General features: G+C 35.4%; 1 protein-coding gene across 4 annotated transcripts in view; it reads left to right on the top strand.

Moving 5' to 3' along the window:
* Positions 1-23,456, top strand: part of KCNN2 (potassium calcium-activated channel subfamily N member 2) — a 72,220-nt gene that overhangs the window by 16,866 nt on the left and 31,898 nt on the right. Inside the window, exon 4 of one of the 4 annotated variants that reach the window (XM_079331554.1) lies at positions 4,466-4,884. In XM_079331554.1, coding sequence (XP_079187680.1) covers positions 4,466-4,884 — 419 coding nt within the window. Of the gene's footprint in view, positions 1-4,465; positions 4,885-8,356; positions 8,443-12,781; positions 12,803-18,527; positions 18,549-23,456 lie in introns of those variants that run through there. The other 3 variants (XM_079331555.1, XM_079331556.1, XM_079331557.1) reach the window with 3 other exon arrangements.

Below are 23,456 nucleotides of genomic sequence, written 5' to 3'. Positions count from 1 at the left end.
AAGTTGATTTCCTTTCTCCAAGGAATGCTTCCAGCACTACAGCTGATGCCACTTTATCACTGTTCATCGCTTCCCTTTCACTCCTGTATTAATGTATCCCCACAGTATTACAGCAGGGTAGAGATAATAGTTCCCTGATTTGTTCTTTTGACTGTAAAGGCATTTTTAAAACATGAATAGCTTCTCTTTCTCTTTTCATTCACCAGCATTTGGACAAACAGGTTTGCTCCTTTTGTTTCTCTCCTTCAGGGAGTCTCTGATCCAATTTGTCATTGCATGCAATCTGTCTGCTTAGAATGCCTTTCTGTTTTTTTAATCTGGTGTTGTATGAATGTAACTGAGTAAGAGACAAGAGCTGTGTAAATATGCACATACTTACCTATATAAATATCTGTCAAACTTATTTTTATGTTTTTTAAGTGAGGCATTATAAATATCAAGTTTATTTGAAGTTAAAGATTGATTCTATGTTCTAATTTGCATACAACATGCTAGAAATACATTACATAATTCCAGGTGAAAATAACTTCTTTTCACACAAAGTGGAGATGTAGTAAAGTATGTGAGAATTCTGCATTTGGAGAACCCTGCAGTACACTAATGAAGTACTTGCATTGGATTTTAACTCTGAATTATTACAAAAAACCTGAAAATACTGAATAGGCATGGCATGCGTGACCTTGACTGAAGTTTGTCCTTTTCTGTGAAATGCAGGACTCAAATTTGTAGTAAGGTTTGATCACTCTTTTATTACATTCTCTTTTTATTCCTAATGTCATTCTCCATTCAGATGAGGAGTAGTATCTTGAAATTAATGCATGGCTATTACAGCCAGATTGACTTAAATCATCCAAAAGTGTGCATACATACCCTTTGAATTGTGCTGTTCAACTGTCCTTTTCTTCTCCCTTTGCTTATGTTCCTCACTTTCTGGAGTAAAATGTACATACCTGTGTATCTTCCAGATTAAAAGTGAAGCTTGCATTAGTTAGACTGCATTATTGCAAGTATAAAAAATGTACATGAAATTGTGTACTAATTTCTGTGTTATTTTTTAATGTCCAAACTTAATTGTTATTCACTATGTGTTGTCAAGGCCTGTTCATGTTCTGGATTGTTGATATCCATCATGGTTTGAACCTAGGCAAAGAACTGTAAAGAAGTCACCCTCATAAATATGATTTTGAAATGTTAGTATTGTTATGAAATATAAATGTTTTTACGGTATCTGTGTCTTTGTGACTTCCGGTGTTTTCTGACTTTCATGTTTTTACATCCTAAATTTCATTATATGGCAGCTTAAGATATTGTTACTTTAAAATACTAGTTTTCTAAGAAGAAATTGCCACAGCTAAGTCCACGGGAGGTTGATAACGATTTTCTGTGTCCATAAACATAACCCATTCCTCTTGAGAACTGCAGAGAAATTTCCCTCTCTGTTGCATGTTAGGATTTCTTCTGCTGACAGGTGACTGTGTTATCAAGTATATATTCCATAATGACATCTCCATGTTTTTAAAAAATTCTGTCATAAAATAACATTATCAGTTATAAAAATGGTAAGATCAGATTTTAATTCTCTGTTTAACTCAACATTCTTCTCTTGCCATATTTTAAACAGAAGGTATAATTTTTCTTGAATTGCCTTTCTGCATATAGAAGTATTTTTGAAATCTATGAAAAGCATATGTAAAAAGAGAGGAGAAAAGACCATTGCTTTTTTTTCAGCAGATTTTGAAACTTCATAGCACTGCCACTTTGACATGTATTTGATATGTATCTCACAGTTGAAATATTTAAATTGGTTGTAAATTTATTCTTTTCTTTGTAAACCCACACAGCATTTGAGAGATCTGAGATTATCTATATTCTTTTTTTCCAGTCACACTGGTTCCTATTAATCTGTATTCTGGGTGTTCTAAATATCTAGATTTCTTCATGACTGATGTAACTCTTCTATGATCTAACTGTCATCGTTTGCAGGCTAATCACAGAAATCAAATGCACTGGAACTTTGCAGTACTTTGAAAGTTTGGCCCTTCATATCAAATAGTGCATTTTCTAAGTGCAAACCTGGACTCTTTTGGTAAGACATACATACAGACAGACATAAATTGGACTTCCAGTATCAATTCACATATCTAGTATCTGTACCTTGTAGAGTGATCTCAGATTAAAGAAATTTTATGTGCTCATGGTGCATACTTTGTCTTCAATAATATTGCAGTGGAGATAAGGACTATATGTAAATGTGGTGGATTGACCTTGGCCAGCTGCCAGACTCCCACCCAGCCATGCTTTTGCTTTCCCTCTTCAACAGCACAAGGAGAGAAAATAAGACAAAAAAAATAGTGAGTTGAAATAAAGATGGGGAGATTTAAAGTTACTGGCACTGGCAAACAGGCACAACTTGGGGAAAATTAATTTACTTTATCAACAATAAAAATAGAATGGGATGGCAAGAAGTATGCTGCCCCACCTCCCTGTCCTCAGGCTCAACATCTTCACTCCCAACTCCTGTACCTTCTCCATGAGTGGTGAAGAGGGCATGGAGAATGGCAGTCTGTCCACAGTGGTTCCTCCCTGCCACTCCTTTCTCCTCACACTTTTTCTGTGCAGCTCTCTGGGTCCTCTCCACTGTCTGCAGCCTTTCAGGATAGGTCTGCTCCATGGGACTTACTGTGGGGATTAGCTCATCTAAGGAGAATCTGCTGCACTGTGAGCTCTCCACAAGTGAGCGTTTCTTCAACAATTATCCAGCTTGCTCTGGAGTGATCCTCTCCATGGGCTTCAGGGAACTGCTTCCTTTATCATGATCCTTCCTCTCCATGGGCTCCTCTCTGTTCCATGAAGCACCTCCTCCCTATTCTTCTTCTCCGACCTTAGAATTTCCAGTGTTCTTTCTCACATTTTTCCCTTAGCTATGCTTTTACAGAAGCACCACCTGCTTCACTGGTGAGCTCAGCTGTGTCCTGCAGTGGGTACATTGCAGAGCAACCCTGACTGCTTCTTGCTGACACCATGCCTGCAGCCATCCCTTGTCACAGAGCCAAAACCTTGTCACCAACAAGCATCCAGTGTAATAAGATGGAGATCCACAAAGACAAAATCCACAAAGACAGAAATTTGTTTTGGTTTGTTGTGTTCCTTACTGTAGTTCTTTATTTATTTTAGTATCAGTTCAACTGCAATGAAGTTAATTTGTGATTATCACTTCTCTAAACAGTTTCAATAGAGCACTTTTAGGAAAGACAAACTGAAGGTGTTGTGGGAAGGATATAGAGTGGTTTTTTGATCACTAAAAAACACATACAGGGGAATCAAGCTTGTATTTTTAAACTTTTGAAAGAAGGAAGGGGGCAAAGAAAGGGGGCAAAGAGCAGTGCAGATGAATGTTGTGTATATAGTGTTTGGTATGCCAAAAATACCTTTCTTACATCAGGGATGTACTTTGCCTTCTCACCCATTATTTTTGAATAATCCAATTTTAAAAATTCTGCAAAAGTGTTTTTTTCTTTTTACCTGTTTACTGAACAGCCTTGTTTAGATTCAAACTGTAGTTGAAGTGGTGGGGAGGTGTTCTGTCTGGAATTGTATCTTCTTTTTACATATGGGTTATGTTCCTCTAAAAAAATGTCTATTTGCAAGGTCTTGTATATCTCTACTTTCAACTAGTGACAGGTACTGGGATGATTATCTGTTTACTTATCATCAGGTGCATCATTTGCTGAACATTATGAAATGTTTTATTACCTTTGTTCCTGGGTGGCAAATTGAAGGTCTTGATTGTGCAACAGCCATCATGTGCATTTAATTTTCAGCTCCTAGTGGACATCACTTGGCTGCCTGGGTTACATTGATATTTGGTGGCTATTATTTTTCATATTTTTACCATGATATATCTTTTTAAGTTTTTATGCACTTTCTCATATAGTTTTGTATCTTAAATTGATCAGTATTGGTGCCTTGAAGAATGCCTGGATACTTCTACAGAAGCTATATTATCACCTTGGTTGAAGCTTAACAGGAATCTGAAGAAATATTTTTAATTTGTAATTTAATTATCTACTCAGAAACAGTGAATTATCTACCTTAGAAACGGTTATATACTTCTCAATTTTATGAATTGAAACAATTGATTTTGAATGGACAAGGCTTAACGTGTCCAGAAATTTTTTAAAATAAAATATTATAATTTTAAAAAATATGAGGAATTCTTAGTTAATAATGAATGAAATTTCAGTTTCATATGCAGCTTTAAAAATACTATATTAAAAATTATATTTGTCTTAACCAGTGTTATGTTTCCTTTCATAGCGATGCAATAATAATCATTTTCTGAGATGGCTTTTTTGTTGTTTTCTACTGGTCTTTGACAGCATAGAAAACTATGGTAATTTAAAATGGAATCGTAACAATTTTTTCAATGATGTACTAAAGTTAACCTTGTATTTTATTATTTCAGTTGTTCATGGTGGACAATGGAGCAGATGACTGGAGAATAGCCATGACTTATGAGCGTATTTTCTTTATCTGCTTGGAAATTCTGGTGTGTGCTATACATCCCATACCTGGGAATTACACATTCACATGGACAGCCCGGCTCGCCTTTTCTTACGCTCCATCCACAACAACAGCTGATGTGGATATTATTTTATCTATACCAATGTTCTTAAGACTATATCTTATTGCCAGAGTTATGCTTTTGCATAGCAAACTTTTCACTGATGCCTCATCTAGAAGCATTGGAGCATTAAATAAGATAAACTTCAATACCCGTTTTGTTATGAAGACTCTAATGACAATATGTCCAGGAACTGTACTGTTGGTTTTTAGTATCTCATTATGGATAATTGCTGCATGGACTGTCCGAGCTTGTGAAAGGTAAGGTTGGTTTTTTGTTCAGTTCTTTCTGCTTGTGTTTCTGTTTTGCATGCCTGTTTTGTCTCTTAAATTTCGGATTCAGGAGACCTGAACATTTTTTAGAATGGAGCTCCCTGGTAATTCTGAATATTGGTTGGGCTGTATTCTGTGACAGACCTTGTCAGAAGTGATTTGCCTCTTAATCTGAAGGACTTCTGCAGAGATGTCTGTGCCCCACCATTCACTGTAGCACTACAGTGTGTTGATACATTTAATACAGTGGACAGATACCAGAAAATGCCTTTAAGAGTATTCTGCATTTATACCAGTTTTTATTTATTTTCTTTGTAAGATAAATGTGATGAGGATAAGGTATTAAAAATAGCCAGTGAAAATGCTTGAGGGAGGGGGATGTGTAATTTGAGTTTTATTTTCTGAAAAAAAAAGAATGCAAAATGCAGTTGAGGAGTAGGCAAGATCAGTAAAGGGGAACAGGCAGAACAGTTACAGTAATACAACTCTTTATTTCTCCCAGTGAAAATCAGAAGTGCATTTGAGAGTCAGACTTCCAGCTAGTTTTCCAACCTCCCTTTACCACAGGCTTCAGTGTAGGTGCAGAATAAATGGCTATCAGTCCTGACAACTTGAAATTGAATTTCTAAAACATAGCTTTAACAAAAAAAGAAATGGGTTTCTGATTGGATAGGATTGCTCAGGAATATGAGATAGGTTAAGAAGACAATTAAAGTGATTCTCTATAAAGATGTAATCCTCAGACAGCTCTTAGATCCTGGAATTGATTTCTCCTTCCTTAAGCTGGAAAATCATCAACATATTTAATGCATTTCTGCTGCTATTTGTTGACCATTTTGTTTTTCCTCTTCCTTTCCCTGTCTGTCCTCTTTAGAATCAGTTTAGGGGAGTTACTTGTGACAGCTAGATGATTAAAGTCAGCAGTTAAACACCCTTATGCTTTTTTAAGTTACTCCTTTCATTCCTTTCCAACTTGTTATAAGAAAAAATATCTGATCTTATAAAATGACTTTATAAATCTTTTTTTTTGTGTAGTTTTATTGTTAAAATTGCTTTGTATCAATATTGTTTCCTCATATTACAGCTAGACTAATAATTTAATAATATTCTGTAAGTACTATGTACAGAATGACTTATTACAGTTTCAGTGTATTCCCCACAGTGGCAGTGGAGGAGTATCCTGGATTTTGACTCAATCTATAGTAGCTCTATTTTCATAAGCACATTCTTATTTCAGATATAAATGACTTCTGCTAAGTCTCTCCTCTTTAATATTCTTCACTTCTCTTCCCACCAGTTTTCTTTCCATACAATTGCTGCTCAGGAATTGTTAAGTGTCTACTCAGGCATTTTCCAAACTGTTGATTGTGAAGTGGCTCTGGACAGCTTCAGCATCCATTGCTATCATCATTACATGTAATTGGCTGATGATGATAATGGTGATGGTGGTGCTGAGGATGGTGGCGATGATGATGAAGTAACAATTTTTTATCAGCTTTTTTAATCACTCGGTGAAAATTACTGAAAAATATTTGCTACATCTGATAAATGTCTTTAAAACACGTTTGCGTGTTAGTATACGCACTGCAGAACAAGAATGTATAGTATATAAGTAATACTAAAAATAAAAGAAACAATGACCACCTCTCCCATTTTCCAGTCAGGGGAAGTTAAGGCAACACTCTCGTAAAGTTTTGATTTTCTTAGTTTGTTTGTTTATATTTAAAAAGTGGCACAATTCTGCATTGCTGTTGTCCTGGGAAGAAGATTATTTATGATTATTTGTTTGGTTAGGTATACTGAAGTCAGGGTTGCAAAAAGGTGAATTTTCTTCACATCTCTGCAGAAGTTAGTAATGGATTTTCCGCATTTTAATTTGCAGTTGCTGTCCTTGAATTAAGTGTAATAGTTTGGACAGTAGGCTGAATAGCCACAGACTTCCCTAAAACTGAAACACAACACAATGCAACTGGAAGCAAGTTAAATATAGGAGTGAGTACTAGGTTATTATGTCTTCAGCAAAATTGCCTTCTGTCACTGGATCCCAGTCCAAGATTCATATTTTTAAAAAGGAAAAAAAAAAAAATATTTTTCAGGAATATTAAAAGGAATATATTTTGGCTTTCAGAATTAGCATTTATGCTAGTTGCACAGCCAGTTTTGTGTGGTTTGCCTTCAGTTTTCTGTTAATGGGATATGTAATTTTTTTGCCAAGCAAATTATGCTGACTCTGGATTCCATTTACTAGTCAGCCCATAAAGCCATTTAGATCCATAGCCCATATAGAAGTACGTGGTAAAAAAAAGTTCTTAGAAGAAAACCTCAAAACCCACACATTGGAATCAACTTAATAGTCTGCCATCTGAAATTAGACATCCCTTTTTTGAATAGTTGGAGACAGATGCAATGGCCATTTATCATGACAAAGGATGAACTGAATAATTTGTGTTCTATGTAGAAAGCACAGTCTTCACAAGATGTTTCCCAAGGTCTTTATGGCTTTGAATTGCTTAGATATTAAAAATACAGTTTACACAAATAAGGTACAATTTTTTCCAACTGCTCTTGATTTTTTTTAGTTTTAACTCAAGGGAACGTTTTTTTTTTTTAAAGCAGACCATTTTATGTACACAAAATTATCCTGACAGTAAATTATATCATTAGTGTTTTCTATTCTGCTTGACACTATATATGAAAACATAATGAATTTTGATACATCTAACATAAATTAGGAATTAGGCAGCAGCCTGGTAGCTTTGGTTTGATAAGGGATGATTTATATCAATAGAATTGGATGATGTTACCTGTTTCTTTGCATTGTGCTAGCACCGTACTCTAATTTCTGTTACCTAGTAGCATTATGTAAGATTTTGCATTAGCAGTATTTCTTTGGTGTTTTAAATCGTTTAACTGACCATCCAAATTGAACAAGATAATGTTGGTAAGATATAATAGATTAAAATATTAAGATAGAGAAGAAAGATTCTCATTGTGTTCCAAGTTCTCAGTGAGAAGGGAAGTCACAGTAGGCAGTGTCCTTTATTGTGGAGTTTTGAGCTCAGCAAAAGCTGAATGACAGCCTGATATTCAGATGGTTCTTCTATTCAAGGTTAGGTTTTTATTATTGCATACGATCCTGGCAATAGGAAGGGAGATTTGAAGCCCCACATTTCATAGTGAGGTAACCTGAAAAGCAGCATTATCCATCTCTTGGAAGATCACCTGTGGAGAAGGGTCATGGGTTGAGCTGGGCAAGTTGACTATCTGAGTAAAGGCTTCACTGCATTAATGATCATCTGTCTGATCACTTGATACACACTGAACTAAGACAGGACATGTGCCTTTCTCAGTGCCTTAATGACTGTATAGTTAGCTCCCAGAATGCTAATTATAGCAAGTGACGCTTTGGGCTGGTGAGTGAGGTATTTTCCACTATTGCAGTTTAAAGTCACGTGTGAGGGCAGAACATGGTACAGATAATGGTGGTGGACAGCCAGCTGATATGGGCTGCTAGGGCAGAGTGATCTAGATGGGGGAATTGGGAAGGTAAAGGTGGAGAAAGCATGAAGTGTTGCTGTATGCATATTGTCTGTTTTGAGGGGAAGAATGCATTGCACAGGTTTCAACATCTGCCTTCTCATTGCCAGTAGCAGTGTATTGCAGTTTGTCATGTGTAGGCCTCATAATGGAAATCTAAAATTTTTATCAGGTCTAACTGAAAAGTTGCATTTGTAACATCCCTGAGGCACATTATCTAAAACACTTATGAGTACATTAGTTTCATATTTGAGTTTGAGCCCTACAAGCAGATTAATTTTTGCAGTTTCTTATACGTGGTTTGTTACTGAAAATAGATGTGTGCATGGACATCAGTTGTTTTTATCAGTTGAAATAGAAAAGTTTGGTTTCTCAAGAAAAAGGAAGTTAGTATGTTCAGCATTAAGTCATTGAAGAATCAGACAAGTTTGCTTCTACTCTTCTGTAGATTGAGTGTCTCTCCTGTGAGAAGTTGGCGGCTTTTCTAGGTTATGTGAAAAGTAGCCACTCTTTATTAATTTTTTTTTTAATGGAAAGGAAGAAACAATACTGTCTTCTGAATATAAATATGGGTGTAATGTGCCCTGTACCAGGCACTATGAACCACAAAATCCCACATTACACCACTGTATGTCCAGAACAGATCATATCATGTGCCTGCAATTTCTGTGGATTTGCAGAGAACTGAGAGCAGAACTGGATTTTCTTCTTCTGCAGAGAGCACACTTTTGGCACCATTTGTTGTTCTATTTGTTTGTCTCTTTAACTTCTGGCAATGAAGTCAGTTCAGCTTGAGCAGTTTGTTTTAGTCAGCATTTCTCCCTCTTGTCAGTTTCTACTTTGTATTCTCTCCTTGTTTTAGCAAAAACAAACTCAAATGAAAAACACACACATACGCAAAATCCCATCTGCATGTGATGGTGAAAACTTTTTCTGATTTTTACTCGTTCTTGTTTTCTGCAAGTAAATGTCTGTCTTATTTCTTGGAAATACGATACCATTACAAAGTTTCTAGTAAGCAGCTTGCACATGACAACTGGGAGGCAAATGTTAAGGATTCATTTGATACAAGCTAGTGGATACACTGATACTTTCAGTTGCAATTCATGAAGGAAAAAATGTTTCTTAGCTATCTAATTTCCTCTCAGTATGTATTTCAGTTCTCTGCTTCTCTTGAGGAACATATCTGACACTGTACATTGCATGCATAGTCACAAGGCCACCTTCTAATAGAAATTGCTTTTTGCATTCTCTGCAGTGCCAGTGTGAAGATTCTTAGTTTTGAAAAAAAGCAATCAAAAATCCCCACAAAAACCCCAACAAACAAGCAAACAAAACCCACTACCAACAAATCAAGCCTGGCTATTTCATTTTAAGGCTATTTTTAGGCTCAGAAGGTCAGAGGCAATGAGATATTATTTTTATTTTTTTGGGTCTCATGACTGTCAACAGATCTAACAGTGTTTGTGTATGGACAGTGCTGGCTGTTTATCTTGGTTCTTTACCTTCCCTTGGCTCACAGCTCACTGAAACTGGATTGCTACTGGCAGTCAGGTTTCTCCAGTGATGGCAAATGTTAAAAGTTAAATATTCAAAACAACAATAAGTAATGATGGCCTGTCATCATCCTGACTTGCACCTGTGCTGTGAATGAATGGTTCTCTGCCTACTAGTCTTAATTCCTGGTTTTACACACTGAGTGTAGCTTGACTTTAAATGTTAGGTTACTGTTTTATAATATTTACATCTCAAAGCAATTAATAACTAAAACCACATGTAACCAATTGCATTTTTGTTGCAAAAGGTAGAAATAGACCATCAGATCCATTATTTTATCATACAGTGAAGGCAACAAGGGAATCTATTCCCTGAAGCACATTGGTGAATATCTGACGTGCATAACTCAGATTAAAAAAAAAAAAATCAACTGATCTAAATAACACTTTTCTAGGTGTATCCAGGACAATTAATAGCTAAATAATGTGGTTTTTTGCTGCTTGAAAACAAAACAGATATGTATATTTAAGGAAGGAAGCAGATGCACTTGTTCTAATGCATGTCAAGTTCTTTTAAATTAATATTTTCCTTCCCTTTGAAAATGCTGTTTGTTTATTCTCAGTGAAAGAACTTTAGGAATATAAGTAAGAATACTCTTCAGTTTTTTTAGGTTATTAGAATTATCCTTATAAATATGGAAAGTAGCAATAACTGATGTAGCATTGCTGGGTGTAGTCATTCCTTCACAAAAATTTATCAAGCTAGAGGAGATCAATATTTTTGTAGTCTAAAACTAGCAGGCTCTGCTTTGAAGAATGGAGTGCAACAGACAAAAATTTAAAAAACAATCAAAAAAATTTACATGCTTAATGAAAGAAAAAATATCTGTCTTTCAGATTAACTAGAGAAAAAAAAAAAACTTTTCTTAGGTTAAATTCCCTTTTATTTACAAAGGACTTACGTTTTGTATATCAGTTGTAGAATAAAATGAAGTGTAAAAGCTCATGTGTAGTTTAAAAATGGTGAGCAAAATGAGAACTATTTCTCTAAACAGAAAAGTCTGAAAAGAATGAAATACTTACAGGGCAATGCTTACCTGCTTTCAAGGATGAAAATATTTTCTTTTTTTTTAATTAATCTTGAATCTGTACAACATAATTAAGAGAGCAGTCTTTGTTCTAGTCAGCAAGAATAGTTGTATGCTGTCCAAATTCTTTCAGATAAGAAAGCAATTTATGGAATTTTTTCATCATTATTTCATTACTGGATCCAGTGCTACCTATTCTGATCCTTGTATTTTTAGATGTGATAATTGAATTTTTCCTCCTTCTTCTGGCCAGCATTTTAAACTATTCAGAATATTTTGCTTCAAAATTACTATTTGCCGTAGTACACCAAAAGCAATCCTTATAAAACAGAGCCATACTGAAGCAAAAATCAATGTCTTGTCACTTCAAAACAGATTTTTTTGCTCCAGTAGTTTAACATCTCTGAAAAGTGCACCCTGAAGTGTGAATTTAAGCTTTTCTACTCATTTTCTTATTCTTCTTGGGCCAAGTGAGGAGTACAAACCATGGTTATCACTTCACTATGAGTAAGTTCCCAATATGCTGACTGAACTCTAGCCTTAGATATTGAAGAGTGTCTTCTACTGGAAATTTGCAGTTCAGTCCTCATTCAAATTTATGAGGTCAATATGAAGATATAGTGTTGTGGAATTGCACAATTCAAGGGAATTAGTGGTTTTATGGCAGGGAACATGAGAAAGTGCTTTTTCTATATTTTATATGTTATTTTCCTTTTCTGTGATTCTAACCTTTTAATTTGTTGTCTCAATAGCAGATTTTTTCTTGCTTGGATAGTTTGTATTTTTTTAAAAAGTTCAAAACCAGCTATACTTTTTACTACAGCTATTCTTGAGATAGTAAGTGATTTGCAATATCACTTGGAAATAGTAAGTATTGGTGTGTGTCATTATTTACACTTGTGTTGCCCAAAACAGTGATATTGCACTAGTTCAGTGCTCAGACTGATCAGTGTAGAACACTTCTGATTGAGAAAATAGAACATGAGTCTACTTGCAGGTTTTTTTTCTCTAAACCAGATTGATATCCAATATTTTTTTCTAAGCCTTGTTCTGTGATAAATTAAATCCACTGACAAAATTCCTGTGGCTTTCCACAAGAGTGGTTCGCTGAAGTATATTAATTGAGTGTCTTAGGCATCAGTGCAATGTGAATTGGAATGTATCTTGAATTATTTATGTTGCAAGCTTCTGGGTCAGGGGTTGTCTTTGAACTGTGTGCACTTCTCAGCACAGTGGTGGCCAAGAATACCACTTATATATATGCTGCTGCTGTACTAATAAATGTAGTAATTTCTAGTGAGGAAAAGAGGGAGATAAACACTTCTGAAGGCTAGTGGTGCTCAGATGAAGATGGTGCCTTCATGTGTTGATAGAGCAGTTTCAGCCGAACTGTTCAGTTTTGATGGATGCTGGCTGTGCTGACAGCTTGTGCTGACAACACTGCCCAGGCAGCAATTACACCCTGCTAGCTGGCTTGTTTTCCCTGTGTCCTCCCTGCCTCAAGTGGAGAAGCCTGAGGCAGGAGCCTCTGTGGTCTCACTCACATATATTCTTGTTGGTTTGGTGGTGGGAGGTCAGTGCCCCTGTGCTCCTGCCAGGTGTGTGCAGGCTCAGCACAGCTCTGCACTCTCACCTCAGGCTGGTTGGAGCAGCTGGCACTAAGCAGAAGTCTCTGTTCTGTACTCTGTGTGCAGTGCTTGTGGCACAGGGCTTAAGTGAATCTTCTGCTGACAAGCCTGACAGCAAAAGAAACTAGTCCCTAATCACTGGGAAGGTGCAATGAAGGTAAAAAGCACTCCAAATGTTCCAGAGTAGCAGGTACCTGAACAGAATAAGAGCACACAGAAGAAAGAGGGTGTTGGTGCTGTGGGGCTGGTTTGGAACCTGGTGCAGAATCTGTGGAAGCTAATGGACTTTATTTAACTTAAAATCCTTTGATGGTGGGGGTGAAATGATTGCAGCTGTCTGTGTAATCATGCAGATCATGCCAAGTTATTGGCACAAGCCTTCAGTACAAACTTAAGTATCAGTATCAAAAATTGTATACAGGCCTGAAAATTGGTTTTGCAGTGTTTTGAGTTTTGGGGTTTTTTTGGGTGGGGGGATGGGTTGTTTTTTAAAATTTTATTTGTTCCATGGATTAACTAAATATTTAGAATGTTTGACTTGCAAACATCTACCTAAAATGTGAAAATGGCCAGTGTATGCTGTCTTTAAAACAATGAAACCTATTCTAATACATAAACATGAATTATTAAATTTGTAACTGCAGAACAGAGGATTTTTATTAATATTAGTGTTAATATAGTCTTCTATGACAAATGTGGTCAGTTGAAAGTGTAAAAAAAGTATTCACTTAATGTGAAGTTTGTGGGTGGGATTCATATTCAGGAATGCCTGACTTCAAGACTGTGTGCAATGATAGGGTGCAATGATACATTGTTCACCAGTGCTTATTTTGTTTGATGACATTATAAAGTAGGCCATTGGTCGCGTTAAAGAATATCTTAATATTTATAAACTTCAGTAGATACTAATGTAGTTGCATACCATTTGTTTTGTCTCATAGACTAGCTGCATTAAAAATACCTCAAGTTGTAGGCAGTTTTGGAGCACGAGGCAGAAAGATTTTAAATAAAGATTTTAAAAAGCTTGACTGGCCCTCTGGATTTAATTTTTATTTTCTTTAGTACTTCACCTTTCCACACTGGAAATGACCTTGAATCCTTGAGCTATAGACCATACCTCTCAAGAAGAGGGGATTCCTTTTAGTTAAAGCAAAAATTAGTGACTATTACCTAAGGCTCACAGATGCATATCCATCTTAGAATATGATTAAATACTTGAGTATCTTGCTGCTTGAGCACAACAGCAACTGAACTTTGATTTTTTTTTTTTTTTTTGTCTTTAAATCCTTTTATCTTTGACTGGATGTTTCTTTCTGTTGGGAAACACCCAACAGAAGACTAGGAAAGGTAGAAAGGAAAGGGTTTTAAAGTAGTGAGCTTCTGGTCATTGCACAATGGAGTAAACAATTAAACACAAATGTGACTAAAAAAACTTTAAAACTTTGGGACTCTGCTCTCAATACTTAACTTATATGGTTCAACCAGTAATCTGGTGATCTCATAAGTTATCTTCTGCCGTGGAAAATCCATAAAGGGGTGCTGATTGAATAACTCTTGATAAATTATTTAGGAATTAAGAGTTCTGTGACATGAAAGTGTCATTTTTTAAAATGAGACTTTAGTGAGTGCCTAATTATTATCTGTAAAATCTATTATCTTTTTAGTAAACACAAAAGACACCTAGCAGGAGTACCTTGTCTTAGTTTACAGAAAGAGCTGTGAGCCAGTCTATGTTTTAACAGTCCCATATAGTCTGACTACTTTTTTAGTAAAACAAAGCATCAAAGAGTCAAAATACATTAGCTGCTGTATAAAAGTTAAATTGAATAATTTCATGTAGAGTTAATGCTGCTTGAGGGAAGAAGAGGATTTTGGCTGAGCGTGATTTCCTTTTTTTGGCAGTCACCTCTCTAGTACATACAGTGCGGATCTAGGACATGAGTTTAAAGGAGAGAAGCTGCTCCCATGGTCAGCTCTGGCAAAAGTACAGCAGAGCATGGGAGGTGTTTTGGTTATAATCAGTTGTGCCAGCAGGGTCAGTTGCTTTGTTTTGAATTCAGTGGTTGTCTACAGTACACCTGAGGGAGAAACTTGGCTGTGGTTTGTAACACATGCCTCACCAGCTGCTGGGTTTGCAGTGGGGGAGGAAAATGTGGAGTGTGCTCTAGTGCAGCCGTCAAGCTTTGGGTAGCTACAGAAGGATGACATTAATCTTTATTCACTGCATTCTTTGTTATTGAAAATCCTGAATTTACCAGTTTGAAGACACTCTAGTTTAATTGGCTTGGCCTAACATTTGTCCAGAATATATACATGACCTTAGTGTCAGTTCAGGAGCTGGACTATGCATTTTTTGGGCAGGCACTAGTACATGTGGAGAACAACTTTGCAAAATATTTACATTAAGTAATACCCTTCTAATTAAAAAAAAAAAAAAAAAAAAAAAAAGTATATTTTCACTGCATTTCAGAAAGAAGATACTTGATGTTCTAATTCCTTGAGTTAAAGGTCACCTCTTATTATTTTGCACCAAAAAGAATGCAGAGGATGTAATTGGCAAAGCTTCTCACAGTCTGAAATCAGAGATACAGCGTTCCTTAAAATTGAACAGAGATTTCAGATCAAGTATTCATGCCCAAATGTCTTTTCTTTTTAACTCTGTTTTTAATCATTCATCTTTTCAGAAAATCATGATACATCTTCAGACTAATGAGCTTCTAAAATGGTAACCAACTGTTTAAACTTTGATGTTAAATTGCAGTCTTTTGCAGTAGATTCTTTCCAAGGTGTTCAAAGGCAAATTATATGTTACATTTAGTTAATTGAACACCTTGATACTTGCCAGCTCTCAGTAATACCTTCTGCATCAATTTTCCTTCCCAAGCCTACAAGGATTTAACAAAAAATGTGCATGATAATTCTTAATAATACTGCTTTTTCGAGTTGTGTTTTCTCCTTGCAAGCAGATCACATCAGTTGCCTTCGTTGTTCCTTGTGTGCTGGGAGGCAGAAGAGCAGCTGACACAGTCAGTTTACCTCAGCAGGACTCGTTGTCCTTCAGTGATTGTATTTCTGATGTTGTGGAGTGTGATTTCTCTTGATTTTTAGAAAATCACATCTAGCACAGATAATAGGCCAAGAAGCAGATGCTGTGTCCTGATCTAGTATCTGCAGGACACACAGCAATCTGTACCAGGAATTGCACATTCTATCAGATTATTTTTATTTTTTTCCCAAAGGAACATAAACACTTAGGCTGCAATAATGTTAGCATGCTTTTAGTAGGATCAACCCTAGCACTTTTCTGTTATTGAGGTAAGTGGCAGTAGCATTTTTGGTAGTAGAACACTGGTATGAAGGTTTTAGTATACCAACAACAGTATGCTAAATATATACAAATAATTTGTAAAGTCACAAAAGCAATAAGCAGTGCCCTTTTAGTGTCAAACTGCATTATTTACTGACAAAATAGATGTTCTGTTTGTTGAAAATAGCATAAGCTTGAGAATCCAACCTACAATTCTGTTGTGACCTTGACCAAAGTCATTTAAGCTCTTTGTGTCTGTCATGCATAGAATTATGTTTATTTGCTATTGCTTGCTGTGATGTCCCTATTCTGAATGACAAAATTTGTTTGAGCTTAGTGAGCAAAGGATTCTACTAAAGTGTGATTGCACTGCTGACGTTTTATATTGTTTCAAATTATTGTACAAGTAGAGATGCAATCTAGATATATTCATTCTGAGAAACACAGTGAGAGGCATGAAAATAGAGGAAATTTTATTAATTCTGCATGCTTACATTTTTCTTTTTCATGCTTTTGGGAAAGATATTCAGAATACATAAGCCATTCCCTGCTGAAGTCCTTGTGGCTGTACCTCAGCTCCACACATCAGCTCCAGTCAGGACTCCAGAATCTGGAGGACAAGTTGTCTGAAGCTGTACCTCATGGAAAAGAAAGGCTATAGGTCTCATGTGTTTTCCAGGGATCTTTAATCCATATAGTTGGAATTATTTTCCTCTCCCCCTTTAAGGAAGTCAGAACTGGATTTTTGGAACTCAGATGCAATCTAGAAAAAAATCAAGGTTTTTTTTCATTTAAACATGAAAGATAATTTTCCTTTTAGTCGCATCATTTTTTGAGTTCTCTAAAAGGTAATGGTCAAATGTAGTTGAATTCTTACAGGAAAATTTTTCTGTGTATATGTCTATCTATCTATCTATCTGTCTGTCTATCTATCTATCTAATCTATCTATCATCAACATATGCTTGTTTATAAATTTTTAGAATGAAAGTTTTATAGCTTCAGAGATAGAGCTAAGGTGTAACATGGCCCATACTCTACTCAAATGAGACAAACAGTTCAGTGTATAGTTTTTCTTTTCCAAGCCAAATACGATGGGAAGTCAGACTTGTTTATTCTTTGTCATGAACTTTTGCTAATGGAATAAAGTGTCTTTGACTTGCAAGAAAGTTTTCGTTACTCATATAAAATAAGAGGGGGGAAACCCCAAATAGTCTTTTTTTGTTAGTTTTTGTGATTCTTTCGAGTTGTAATTTCAGATACTTTTTATGAAGCAAACAGCTGAAACAGTTAAAATACTTGAAAAGTTGTAGCTCTGCAGTCACATTTTGAGTTTTTAAAAATGTTTGTGATCTTTTGTTTCAACTGGATTGAATTTTTCTTGTATTTGTAAAGTCATGCAAGTCAAGCAATGAATGGAAGAGGCTTAATAGCTCTCCACCTAAGGGCACCATTCTTGCTAGAACTAGACCTGCTTGTGCCCATCAGTGAACTCATCTCTAGGGCTAAGAGAGCACTGTACATTAGATTTCAAGTTTGTTTAACATTTCATCCTCCAGCTTCTTGTTGCAATTTAATGCTAATTATGTTGACAGCCTTTATGAAGCATTCAGCACTCTGAATAATGAATCATTAGTAACAGTTAAAATTAAATCTAGTTTTCCAAGCAAACCACTATAGTTACAGACAGCAGTCCCAATGCTGAATGTTCCCATTGTGTAGAACCTTAGTTAAGCATGACCTCTGATTATGTGCTTGCCTGTCTAAATCTTGACAAGGAGCTGAGTTGATGCATGAAAGCCACATAGATAACTTACATATCTACTGTGTGATTCACATACAATTTGCCAGTGGTGTTAACAATAAGCATTAGATAACTTCTGGTTTATTAAAGGACTCTTCCAACATGTTCTACATGTAGAGTCTTAGACACCAGCTTCAAGTATAGGTAGAGCAAAAGGTAAGTTCTGTTCCCACACCATCCAGAGTACTCCCCTCCATTAAAAGCAGAGTAAAACTATATGGGTTTTTTTCCTAAAAATCTGCTCAAGTTCCTTCAGAGCATAGAATTTCATTCTTTCTTCAGTGCTTCATGGAAAGCAGTTAAAATGCAGTCAGAAAGTCTTGAATGAAGGCTGGGATATCAGGCAGCAAAATGGTTTTGGTAAAAAGAATTTATCAGTATAAAGTACTGTGTCATGTTCATAGTCTTTTGAGAGATTAGTACAAAATTCTTTTGTTTTGATAAATATTTGTCATTAAAATCAGGATGATCCCTACAATAGTTATTCTGTCTTGAAAGCAAATAGCAAACAAGCTAAAAATGCAAGGGTTTTTTGCCTGACAAGCAAAAATCAGATTTTACTCTTTTTACTTACAAAAATGGGGAGAAAAGTACAAGGTTCAGACTTCATATGATCTCACACTGACCATACAACAGAATTTGGTCACAACATGTCAAGGCCTAAAATAGAGCAAAGAAAAACCATAATTGCATCTAGCATATTTAAAATATTATGGTGAAGGTCTCCTAAGCCTTTTCTTTTTGGTTGCATTTAGGTGGGCAACACATCTGTCTTCAAATGTGACACTGCAGAGGTCTGTATAAGCAAATGAGGATGATGTTCCTTTATTACCATCGCCAGAGTAAAGTACTACAAGTAGCTCTATTGCATTTTTTCCTAGCATATCTGAAATTATGATGTTCTCTCAACTTGCATTTGCCTTGAGGACCTTGTGGCAGAAGTCCATCCTGTAGCTGGTCTGGGTAAAATCTCACTGTGCAGTAAGACAGGTGGTAATGGAGTCACAAGAGTCTCTTCTGTGTAGACAACCTTTCTCAATCCCTGTAAATGGCCTTCTCTATATTAATAAAGAAAATTTACTCCAAAATATTTTCCTAACCTTCTGATCAGTTTGACAAGGAGAACAAAATTTCAAAAGGGAGAACTCCAGGGTTTTTTTTCTTAAATATTGACAGTCTTGTGCTGAAGCTTCATACCTAAAATGTAAGTGGAAAATAATTGTTAAAAATGCTTTCTTTGTTTCTTTTCCCATACAGCAATCCATAGTTATGTTTTTTGTAGTTTATTTTTCAGAACATTAAATGTAGTCCCCAGTACTTCACTAATGAACTGTTAGTGAGATCTGATACAACTTTCAGCTGACTCTCAAAAGTACACAGACTTTGGGTTCAGAATTGTTTTTAGAAATATTCAGTAAAATCTGTTTAGCTTCAAGCAGTGATTTACAGATGCTAAACTGTAAATACTGACATTCCTTTTTATAAAATAAATGAGTTCAATTTGGCTGATTTAAGTTGAACATGTAGCTGCAGCAGTGTTCCTGATACAGAGTGTTAGGCTGGTCCCCAATTCTGAAGAACTCCATGAAACTTGTACTGACTGCAGGCTTCTGTTCTGATCCAAACTAAGTAAGTTCTGTCTAGATTTTTTTAGAATGTTTTCTTGTAAGGTGATGTCCTATTTAAAACAATTTTATTCTCTAATTTATCTAGAACATACATTTTGATGAATCCAGTATTCTGTTTTTCAGTTTTAAAGGAAAGGGAATTGGTATGAGCATTTTATTTTGTTTTGTTTTATTTTATTTTATTTTATTTTATTTTATTTTATTTTATTTTATTTTATTTTATTTTATTTTATTTTATTTTATTTTACTTTGTTGTGTTTTACTTTATTTTATTTTATTCAACTGTTCCCAATGTCCATTATATTAGAGAACTTGCATATGTTGGTAAAATTGTTGATAGTTGAATTTGTACAAAAAATCCCAAACCAGTAGGCTTTATGACCATGAGCTTGTAACTAATTCCTTTTTATAAAAGGTAATACATAAGCTACAGAAGTAGTAAATTTTGTGATGATAAATTAGTTCCATTACAGAAAAATGCCTTTGGAATGCTCCGTTTGTCAGAATGTCTTTTTGAAGAATTCAACATAGTCTTCGCTATATAATTTCCCCTCCTGTTTTCTTCCCCCATAAAAGGCTAAATTTTACTTAGTTCTGCTGGTTTATGCCAAAAAAAAAAAAAAAAAAAAAAAAAGGCATGTTTCATTTAAAGTCTCTAGTGATTATTTCTACTTTCTAAAACTTTTATTTCTAAAGTTTTTCTTCAGCAAACTAATTCAGAATCTTTAGAATCTTTAGATATCAGTTGATTCTGATAATCTCAATTTTTAGACAAATCTTTCCTCTTTCTGAAAGAGGCTTAGGTATAAAATAGCAGCAGGGTATCTCCAGAGGAAATGCAAAATGCAAGATAAGGGAAAATTTTAGAAGGGTTAGGATCAGTGAATATAATGAATGGTGCACAGTAGAGCTCATTAAGAAACACTTCGATTTTGTATGATTCATATTTCCATCATAGCTTTATCCAGTTCTTTTGCAGACCTTGAAAAATTCAAGCAAACTTTCAAAATAAAATTCCTTCTTATTGTATTGACAAATTTTAGTGATTAGACTGTGTAAAAAATATGGCTGTAAGGAAGTCTGAATGCATGTATTTTAAAATAAGATTAAAAAGTACTGACAAATAGTTTTCCCTGAAGCTTGCTTATGTCACTTCAGTTTCCTGCTTTCATTTTCTCTTGTATTTTAATGTCACATTGACTGCACAATTCTAGTAGCTTATTTTACAGAGCAACATCTGATAAAGACAATGTACAGAACTGCAGAAGAAGCAGCTCTTGTATATTTCAGATTTTATTTCTTATAGTCAGCATGTTTGCAGTCACTGTCCTTTCTGGATTACTTGTTGAATTTTGGTTTCAAAGCAGAGTTAATGATTGTGCAAAAATGTGGCTTGGCAAGGGTCTTAACAGACATATTCCTTCTTCCAGTTTCTGTCTTAAGGTTTTCAGACAGTAAGTGTCTCCACAGGATTAAAGAGTCATTTTAAATTTGATTTTAAATTCAAATAGCCTCAAAAACATATTCTCAGATACTTTGACATCCTAACAGGTATCCTAACAGGTAGAGCAGTGAGATGGAGATGCTGATGTAAATCAGCTTTGTGCTTAAGGAGAGCCTGACAAGTTCACTCCCCATGGTCAGTGCTCTCCTCACTAAGCTGTTAAAGTAAGAAAAGGGTATCAGCTACTCATTTTTCCTGTATTTTATGGAAAGCCTGATGCTTGTTCACTAAGAGTTTTTTCCATTTTGCTTCATGTGAGGACACCAATTTAAAGCATTTAAAGGCTATTTTGCTTCTTTGGGATGTGCTACTATTTTTGACAAAGTGAAGAATTTCAGTGTTACGTATTTTTTTTAATGTCTGATTTAAGAATTATTTTTAAACTTGTGTCATTATAGAGGATTTTGAGTTCCTTGGGTTTTAGTCAGAGCTTTGGGCAAACAGGCTAATCAAACTGTGAAGCTGAGAGCTCAGAAGGTGAAGGCCACCAAAATGATCATCAGCTGTAACAAAAATCTTAACTTCTTAGCTCCAAAGAGTCTGTCAGAGAGCTATGAAGAATTAAAAAGTGATATTTCATTTCCAAAAAATGAGGCAAAAAATGCTGTGCCAATAAGGTATTTTGTGCTGTGACCAGTTGTGCTTTGCATTGGAAAAGATACTAGTGTGTTCTTTGTGAAGACCAAAAAGTGACATATGATTATGGAAATCATGTGGAGCACAATGTAATATGTGTGCCCAAGTCCATGAATAAGGGTACTTATTCATACTATGCTGATTTACTGCTGATTGCTACTCCTGATCCAGCAACTAATACCAACCATTAAAGCCTGATTTTGCCTCTCAAAGCTTGAACTATATGAAGCATGCTTAGTTATTCTGCAGTCTGAATGTGTATATAGGAACTGGGAAGGTTTGGGTGTTGAGTTTTTAAAATCTAAAGGCATTCCTTTGTAAAAAACGTAAAAAAATATAGCTGAGAAAAGCTGAATTCCTGAACCTGCTCTACAACATGAAGTAGACAGATCTTTCTGAAGGAAGATGATCTGAACATAATAAAATGCATTAGTCCAATTTCTTAAGATTAGACAGAATTTTGTACAAAGATTAATTAATGTAAATTTTTGAAGTTAGAAGAATCAGTTATGGAACCTTTGTGACAGCTGCTACTGTTAGTCACAGCTTTCACCTCTGAGAGGCACAGAAGTATTCCTACATACCTTACTTTCTGTTCTGTTGTGCTCATTTATGTTTATTAAATAGAGCCATGTTTAGACACAGTGAACATGATTTTTTTTTTTTTCCAAAACAGATTATATGTTTAAAGAACACTTTTATAAAGAACACTTTTTCATTCAGGTCTCTAGGAGTTAAGGGTTTGTTCAGGACTTTTTGTAGAGCTTTCCAAGAGCTTTAGGGATGTTCATTATACTGCTGAGTCACAAGAAGTCACAGCTTCAGTTATGCCACTGCAGGAACAAAATAGCTTGAATCTGCTGAAAAGAACACAGTGGGAGTAAGAATACGCCTGTACTGGGGGATGAGTACCAAAACTGGGACTTGAGGAGAGGTGGGTGTGTTTCTCAGATGAAGCAAGGGAAAGTTCTCCTTAAACTCTCTGAAAACTTTGATAAGACACATAATTGTTTCCACATAGTTAAGATCTTCTGAAGCAGTAGTTACCACTTTATTTGCAGGATTAGTCTTTGATACATTGATACTGAGCTCTCCTATCTTTACTTCTGTTCTTTTTAGTGGATTGCTGTCACAAATTTAAAACTTTCCCAATTTCCCAATATGCACAGAATTGGTTCAGCAGATTCTCCTTAACATTCTTAATACAATTATTGGAAGCATGTAAAAAAAAAAACAAAAACAAAAAAAATTGAAGTTAAGTACTTTTAAGGAGCTTCAACAGCTTTTTTGCTTCTAACTGAATATCTTCTCTTGGAAAGATGGAAAACCTTCCCATCTACTACAGTTCAGACCATTATACTGATTTAGCATGGCATCAGCCCTCTATAGCACCATTGAAGACAAGGCCTGCACCAGTCAAGGACAAATAAAAGCTTGGCACCCTTAGTAAAAATTGCAGTTAATCCTTATTTGTCTACTGGTGGGTTATCTATTGTTCAAACATTGATGTGTGCGTGTCTGACAGCAACTAGGGGTAATTTTATGTCTTCACCCTTATATTTAGACCATAATTTATATTAAAAAATAGTGATAAAATTTCTTAAAACTTACTATCTCACCCATCTGATTTTATGTTGATTTTTCTCTCCTAGTCCTTTCATTTTCTTTTTGATCATATTTTTCATTCATATTAGCTAGCATATGTTGATTACATAGAATACTCACATTTCTTGGTTTTATGAGCTTTCTGTAGATAGCCTGAAAATGCTCTTACCAGAAAAATCATGGACATTTTTGGCTGTGGTAGAAGCAATACAACCAGCTGACTCTTACCTGTTACTTTTGATTTGGTTCATAGCTGCTACTGCTGTGAGTCACTCTGTTTGAAATGCAGGCATTTGTTGTGGTGTTTCATACTTCCATTAAGTAGTTAT

This window comes from Erithacus rubecula (genome assembly GCF_903797595.1).
Source record: "Erithacus rubecula genome assembly, contig: SUPER_Z_unloc_5, whole genome shotgun sequence".
NCBI lineage: Eukaryota > Metazoa > Chordata > Aves > Passeriformes > Muscicapidae > Erithacus > Erithacus rubecula.
This window is presented reverse-complemented; position numbering and strand designations above follow the sequence as displayed.